Source organism: Alosa alosa, chromosome 2 (assembly GCF_017589495.1).
Source record: "Alosa alosa isolate M-15738 ecotype Scorff River chromosome 2, AALO_Geno_1.1, whole genome shotgun sequence".
Lineage (NCBI taxonomy): Eukaryota > Metazoa > Chordata > Actinopteri > Clupeiformes > Clupeidae > Alosa > Alosa alosa.
Window position 1 is genome coordinate 18407461 of NC_063190.1, and position 7980 is coordinate 18415440.

At 42.2% G+C, this 7980-nt stretch overlaps 1 protein-coding gene across 4 annotated transcripts; it reads left to right on the plus strand.

The window, feature by feature from the left end:
- Positions 1–248: 248 nt before the first annotated feature.
- LOC125290689 (transmembrane protease serine 3-like) lies at positions 249–6571 on the plus strand. 4 transcript variants are annotated; one of them, XM_048237257.1, is made up of 13 exons: positions 249–414; positions 663–797; positions 1332–1487; positions 1798–1924; positions 2654–2776; positions 3152–3195; positions 3319–3481; positions 3901–4067; positions 4412–4507; positions 4627–4769; positions 4849–4998; positions 5566–5620; positions 6498–6571. In XM_048237257.1, exons 1-12 carry the CDS (start codon positions 264–266, stop codon positions 5572–5574), a joined length of 1464 nt encoding a protein of 487 aa, XP_048093214.1. In that variant the 5' UTR covers positions 249–263; the 3' UTR covers positions 5575–5620; positions 6498–6571. The 4 variants fall into 4 exon arrangements, with proteins under 4 accessions (XP_048093214.1, XP_048093212.1, XP_048093215.1 ...); XM_048237255.1 differs by lacking the exon at positions 6498–6571 and having other exon boundaries at positions 5566–5960; XM_048237258.1 differs by lacking the exons at positions 249–414; positions 6498–6571 and adding an exon at positions 443–485 and having other exon boundaries at positions 5566–5960.
- The last annotated feature ends 1409 nt before the right edge of the window (positions 6572–7980 follow it).

The window sequence follows — 7980 nt, forward strand, 5'->3', positions numbered from 1 at the left end:
TATAAGGAGGCCATAAGGGACAAAGATACTTTTGACCTTATTTCCTGCTCGTGGATTCAAATCAGAGACTACTGGCCTCATTTGGAAGCGTTTTCAAAAAGCCACAGAATAGATTTACATTTACATTTTTAGAGAAAAAACTTTAAATAATCCTTATCCCCTCAATCATTGTTTAAACAATAAACCATTTTTGCAGTGATGTGTCAAAACTATAGTTTCAAAGAACACAGCATTTTTGTCAAACTTTCATTGAGAGGGTGGGAATGGGAACAAATCTCCAATCAAGGCTCGTTAAGATCACCTGGGCCGCCTCCCAAGTAGAGAGGCAACCATCTGGAAGTTTCTCACTCATTAACGCAACAAAGGCAAGTTCACAAACACAGGGAGGAACACAGACAAGACGTGAACACAAAGGTGAGGTGATCATGTGTTAATTTGACTGCTTTGCCATGGGTGGTAATCATAATTGGGTGCCCAAACATGCTGTAAGTAGCCTAGTAAAAGTATGTTCTACAAGGCCATTTTAAAATGAGGTGACAAAAACCTTGTTTGGGCTACATTCTCATATTAAGTATAAGTTCTTTCATGGTAATTGACATCAGAATTTTTGGAAAGTTTTCATTTGAATACACACTAAAACACACATTTCTAAACACACACAGCCATGGGGATGCAAACACGCAGGAAGATGATGACTTTCCGTGAGAGCCAGCGGAGGTCAAAGGTAAAGCTGGGTGTCGGCATCGCAACATGCATCCTGCTCATCCTGGGAGCGCTAGCAATAGGAGCGTACTTCTGTAAGCTCTGCAGGTTTCTCCTCTCTCTATTCCCCTCTCTCTTGTTTCTCTTGTTTTGTCTTTGCAATCCCCATCCTTCTACCCCTTAAAAATATACTGTTTGGGATCCTCTCCTTGAATGCCTTGAATGTTTGTTTTTTTCTTGCTTAGTTCTTACTTGCTTTCTCTTTTTTTTTAAACCAACCCTTCAATCCCTTAGCCAGCTCCTGTTTCCCCCCCTCTTCATTCATACCCCATGTAATGCACATGCCTGAATGATTCTCTCCAGAAAATTGGACTAGATTATAGACTGACTATCAGGATCCTGTAATCTTGTGGGGAATGAGTGGTGGGTGAGGGCAAAAAGCAATTTCAAGCTCTGCATAGTACGAATTGACTGAACTGCACTGTGCCACTGGCTGCAAACACAAAACACTCTTGACTGTGTGTAATCATGTGCTGTTTAGGGCTCTGTTATTCTATAGACCGCAGTAAGATATTCAAGAAAAGTCTCTCTCTCTCTCTCTCTCTCTCTCTCCCTCTCTCTCCACACAGTGGCGGAGCGGTTAATTGCAGATAACTACTTCTTCTGCCAGAGCTCTCTGGGGTTTGTCCCCTCAGAGGTCACCTGTGATGGGAAAGCCGACTGCATGTACGGAGAGGACGAGGCCAACTGCGTGTCCAACGTCACCAGCAATGGCACCTTCCCGGGTAGGTGCCTGTGTAATGGTAGCCAGTGGAGGTTACACACTGTTAATAGAAGCAAATGCACATACATGCATATGTGTACCAATGTGTCTTTTGTGAAGAAACGCACATAATGTGCTGTACTGGCCAGGATTTAAATGGTAAGCTAGGTGAGGTTTACAGAACGCGGTGAAATATGTTCAGGACACAAAATAAAATTTGATTGAAATTTGTAGGTTTCAATTAGACCAGACATAATTTTGTTTCCTCTGAAACCTGTCTAAACAACAACAACAACAACAACAACAACAACCCTGTTTTTCCTCTCTTACAGTGCGTCTTGTGAGCAATCATTTGGTGCTGCAGGTGTACTCTGCTGGGAGCGGCTGGAGTTATGTGTGTGCTGAGAACTGGAGATGGCGCCACACCCAACGCATCTGCCGGCAACTAGGCTACACCGAGCGAGTTCATTTCTATTACTTGCACACACACACGCACACACACACACACACACACACACACACACACACACACCTACCTCTAAGAATTGCCCACCATTTTATTTTAGTTCCTCAGTCTATGTCTTGCAGTCAATCATTTGAATCGATTATGCATAATGTACTCTACAAATTCACTGCCAAAGTGGCCATATTACTTTAGTGCTTTATCTCTCTTGCATTTTAAATTCTACTTCCATCTTGCAGTCCTCAGTAAGACTTGTTTGAGTCATAACCCAATCCAATTTCTTATGTGAATTTTATATAAAGTAATCATCTGCATGGTTTGAGTTGAAAAGGTATCGTGACCCATTGTCTCATAAACTGACGCCTAATTACATACAATTTGTATTATGCTTATCGCTGAACACTGTTACAGTAAAATGCACCTTTAGCAGAATGACTGACCCGTGTCTCGCTGTGAACCCTGATGATTAATTTGTTTAATGGTTTACAGAGTGTGACTAAAGTTGATGTCCACATTCCTTGTAAAGGTCCTGGACGTACGCAGCATCTGTGCAGCTCGCAAATTGCAGTCGCAATTACTTGCATCAATTGACCACAAACCATGTTGGGAAACCAGTAGGCCAAACTGATTCTGTTTGATGTATTGCTGGCTGCTCTGTTTAGCCAAATAAATTATTCAAGACTCCTCTGAAGTGACCATCTCTCTCTCCCTCTCTCTTCTAAAAGGAGTCCCCGCAGTTCTCTTGTCCCAGTGGAGAGTCTGCCCGCCCACCTGCCCAAGTCCTTCAGTGGGGTTCAGGCTAAAGCCTCATCAAACACTGCACTGGTTCCCACAGGTGTTAGACCACAGTAAGTCTGCCGAGAGAGGACATTGACAGACAAGAAGACAAAAATTCTCGCTCTCGCTCGTGTGCACACACACCATGATAATGAGTATGTCCACACACCATGATAAGGGCTGCAATGTCCACAGGAAAAATGCACAATCTGGCTGGACACATGCAGATATGTGACTGTGTAAATACATTTTTGCAAGTCATGTATCCTGTGTTTGTATGAGACACATATACCAGTATGATTGTCAAGTTAATCATTTCACCCCTGATGACCTGCACATGTTTATAGCTGTATGGTCAGTGAACTGTAGTGTGCCAGTAAAGTGCTGATTTCCTTTTACCCTCACGGTCTGACCTTTTGACCTTGGCCCTCCCTCATCTCCTATAGGAAATCTTGCTCCTCTGGCTCGGTCATTGCACTCTCCTGTTCAGGTAATTGTGTGTGTCTGAGAGAGAACGTGTGTAGAATCTTTCCCAAATCTTGTCAAAGTTGTTTGGTGTAAGGGCAGTTCCTCGTTGACCTTTGACCTGTTCTTTTGTTTCTGACCCGTCCAGACTGTGGGCCCGCGGTGGGTGAGGATCGGATTGTGGGCGGCAGCGACACCTTTATCGAGGAGTGGCCATGGCAGGCCAGCCTGCAGTGGAGGGGCCAGCACCTCTGTGGGGGCTCGCTGGTCTCCCTCAGATGGGTCGTTACAGCTGCACACTGCTTCAACAGGTACTGACACCCTCGTGGAGACATGGTCAGGATTTCACCAAAATTACATGTTTTTTGTGGTAGTTTTAGGAACATTAAGCAGTATCATTTTCATTTGTTGTAGGACGCTAGCTAGCCTTTTTAACATCTTAAGTCATTTTTGTTGGTATATTGTTTGAAGGAGGGTGACGCACATCTGCCATTCTCACATGACACCAAGCCTATTCACTATGCCAGTTGTATCGCAAAAATACACCATTTGGCAGGCAAGCAAGCCAGCTTTGATCCGTGCCACTAATGATATTATTAAAGCCAGGTATGTTAAGATAGCTAGATTAGAGTTACAGTACAGTAGCTGCTTAGATGGCAAAAAAACAGTACTGCCTCATTATACCTCATCATTCACTATCTGATGCCTTGATATGTACTGATGTACACAGTCAGACCAGGGAAGTGGACCACTGGCGTGTCGTGCTGGGCAGGACGCAGATGGGGTCATCTGGGGGCGTTTCCGTGGAGAGTATCGTCATTCACAGCAGCTACAAACCCACATTGTATGACTACGACATTGCCTTGATGCAACTCTCCCAACCTGTGGAGACTACAGGTGGGCTGAGGGACATTTAGATTGTCCTCATGGGTCTGCCATGGAGTGTACTACTAGAGGCGTTATGTACTTTGAGCTATTTGAATGTTCTGCTCACCAGGTGTTGAGCAGGATTAGATTGATGTCAAATATGAACACGGTCCTGTTTTACTGTCTGGTGTGCTGTGTTTATGGATTGTTATGTTAGCGGCATTATTTACTCATATTGGCTTTGTAGCACCATTACTTTGGGTAAATGTAAATGAATGGCTCCACAGCAGCAGTTAAACAATGGCTCACCTGCCCCTAGTTTTCCCTATGGCTTAATCACGTAATGTTTGTTGCTCTGTAATGTTTCCATCCAGACTCTGTATATCCAGTATGTTTGCCCCCATACTATGTGCCCTTGAAGACTGGAGAACCACTCGTAGTGACTGGCTGGGGTTTACTTGAGGAGAACGGTACGTACAGGAGAAATTTGAGGATTATTGATCACTGTCTGGGGCACATTCCCTTCTATATGCCCTTCTAGGAAACCTTTTGCTTTCTTTAAGCCGTACCTTCTCTTCTATTCTTTTAGGTGAGCTAGCCTCTGTCTTGCAGAAGGCCACGGTTCCTCTGGTTGACAAGGGAGTCTGCACCCAACCATCTGTCTACGGCACCTCCATCTCACCCAGAATGCTTTGCGCTGGGTATATGAAGGGTGAGCTGGATTCTTGCCAGGTATGCCTCTTGTCGTCAGGGCATTCTATTGTTCCACTTGTCAGATTCCATTCTTTAATTCAATTCTACTGTTTCCCAGGGTGACAGTGGGGGTCCTCTGGTGTATCTGACCTCTCACTGGCAGTTGGTGGGTGTGGTCAGCTGGGGAAGGGGGTGTGCCCGCAACAACTACCCCGGCGTCTACACCAATGTCAGCACAGTGCTTGAGTGGATCCACTCAGTCATCCAAGTAAGAGGCCTTGGTATAGACCTCTGAAGTTCGCCTACAAAAAAGAATCAAAACGGCCATCTTTGCCCATATAAGGACATCCGGTTGTTAATTGAAGCTAACTTACCTATGGCAAGTTGCATTGCAGGTTAGCTCTGGGTAGCAAAAATCTAAGTGTCCCCTTCACGTACCGGAGATCACAGTATCCACTCGAAGGCAGAGGACAAAAGTGTGTTCAGGAAAAAGTCTGCATTTCAGACTTTTTCATCCCCGTGAGAGTTTAACAGGTGCCATAATTCAAAATCTCCATGTTATTTTCCCATAGGAAAATTCGCCAGATACCGGATGTCAAAGATGGCAGCTTTTTTGTAGGCGAACTTCAGAGTTTTATGGGTGGTAGCTTAGCATGCATCAGTAGCTACAGTTCTGTGCAAAATCTATTTTTTGCTAAGAATTCTGAAGTCTGTTGCAATATACCATCTCACCACTAGATGGGATAATTTCCCCCAAGAATTAACCCAAGAAATACACAACAATAACCCAGATCTACCCATAACGATGTGTGTTTTTGTTCCTAATCTTTTTCAGAATTCTTGACGAACCTCATAATTAGTATTTTGAAGTCATTCCTTCGAAGCATCAGGTGATCATATATAAAGGATAAATATATCCATTATCATTATGCTGCTGGGTACCATCATTACTAAACATCCTGCCAAATGTGTTTGTGTTGTTTTAAGTCATGCTGTTATGCTGCATGCTGTTATCATCATAGTTATCCCACTTTCATCTACTTACCTGAAAAATATTGTTTCATGTACAGATTTTTTTTTTATACATACACATTTAAATGTACAGGTCTTGAGAGGTTTGTGGAAATTGTTTATTAGAATGACACACACAAAAAAACAATAACGCCATCCTTTGTATTTTATCCAAAACTTTTATTTCTTAAGCTTTTGTAATAAAGAAAATATAATTGATATGCATGGCTGTGTTGTTTGAATGCAAGAACCACATGGATGCCCCTTCATGTTATGGACCAAGGGGTCAGAGTTTGTGACTGGGTGAGATCAACTTTAGAATCTCTGACCTGGGACATTAGAATGTAAGGGAACATTCTGGAGATTTGCACATTTGTAGGTGATGTTTCTGCTTTGGCAAATTGAAGTTTAGCTTTGGTTCTGTTCAATCAAGTGTGACTGTTGGAAGAATGTTTTAAAGGTCACCATTAGGTCTCGTAGCATTACCATTCAACTGGACCAGATATGAGTCCAAACTCATCCATATTTATATATTAATTCAGCATATTCATATATTATGTATTAATTTAGACCTGTGTGTAAATCCAGAGGGGACTTCATGGGATCATGCAGAGAACCATCCTAGGACCCCTTGGTCAACAGTGAAAATGCACAAAGGACATCAGTTTCTGAAAAGCATCATAGAGCTAGGATGCTTGTATTTTACAGAGAGATTAAAGGATTGAAAATTATAACTTTCTCTCTCTTCCCTTTTAGATCATCTGGATTATATCATCTCTACAAAGCTTTTAAGAAACCAGCTCAATTTCTTTGAACAGTTGACATTTCAAAACATCTTGAAATACACAATCCCATATTGAAATACAGAGTTATTGTAATTGTTGAACTGCATTTATGTTATGGTGTCTACTTTCACAGTTATGTTCACATTTTGGTAAAATAGATCTACTGCATTTATGGACTCAACATTCAGCAACAGCAGCCTCCATAGATACAGAACACTTCAAGTTTGAGAACATTCTGTTGTCTAAAGTGCAATCGAATACTGTGGGCAGCCGACTCAAAACGTGGCCAAACAGCAGATCATTTGCATTACATTACACAATCTCACACACAAGTGAACAATCAACAGAAACAAGGCATGGAACCTAACAGTCATTCAACCCTGCCCCAGTGAAGTGGGCCTTACCATTCACCATATTATAATTAACAACATTCAGTATTGCTGGCAACCATTTTGTATCATTCTTATTTTCCCAATCTTTAAGAATTTCTCCAAATGTGTCTTGGATAATGTCTTTAGTACTTCTGCTCAAAATGGTTTATTTACCCATTTCATAAAATCATGACATCAAGACTGATATTCCGTTCCCCGTGTGTAGGCCTACACTGCCATTTCCACCCAAACCAAATAGCTCTGAGTTGGAACAAATGATTCAGTACAGATGGTTGATGTTAAAGAAACTGGGGAAAAAATCTCAACAGCTGACTCTCCCTGTGCCCATAGAAGCACCCATTCATACAGAAATAAGCCCCAAACACTGGTGTGCTAAACACCTTTAGGCATTAATGTTTTCATAAATGTGCATATCAGAACATGTTGATCAAAAAGTGTGGTGGGAAAAAAATAGTCTCTTCACTACATTGTCCCCACTGAGGTAAAGCAAGTCACGCACTTGCTCCCTCTTTCTGTCCCTGTAACTAACTCCATTTTTCCATCCGTCACAATGCCACACATCCACAGCTCCCGTTAAGAGATCAACATCCCAACATTATTGCTACGTGACCACAGTATGAGGAGCGAGAGAGGCCCTTTGGTGGATGAGGCGCTCCATAGACGAGAGGTAGCTAACTAGCAATCCAACGGCACCACAGCCTTTATACAGTCACCCCTGCAAGGTAGGGTTATCCCACGACTGGCCTCAAATAGAGACAAATAAAATGTTTGTTTTTTTGGTTCAAAATTATATTTGCCTTTGCCACTAAACTGTAGCTGTGTGTGATTAGTGATAAAAAATGGAACTTTACTGTCATCCAGAAAGCATATGAAAATGTGTTCCCATAACAACCAGACACATGTCTTAACATGTCTCTCTTTTGTTGAACCATTTCTATCAAAAATAATGTAGTTAAATATTACAACACAACAGAGCTTACATCTCCTTACCATCTTCCAGTGAACAAAAAAGGGGGTGGAATTATCTTTACTCCTTTTCAATATCCTTACCACCCTTTTAAT

Bases quoted from the DNA above. Each gene is read 5' to 3' on its own strand.
- LOC125290689 (XM_048237257.1), top strand. From the start codon at position 264: ATGGGAACAAATCTCCAATCAAGGCTCGTTAAGATCACCTGGGCCGCC. The intron at 2,777-3,151 runs GTAAGTCTGCCG...CATCTCCTATAG, and splicing joins CCCACAGGTGTTAGACCACA to GAAATCTTGCTCCTCTGGCT. The intron at 3,196-3,318 runs GTAATTGTGTGT...TGACCCGTCCAG, and splicing joins CATTGCACTCTCCTGTTCAG to ACTGTGGGCCCGCGGTGGGT.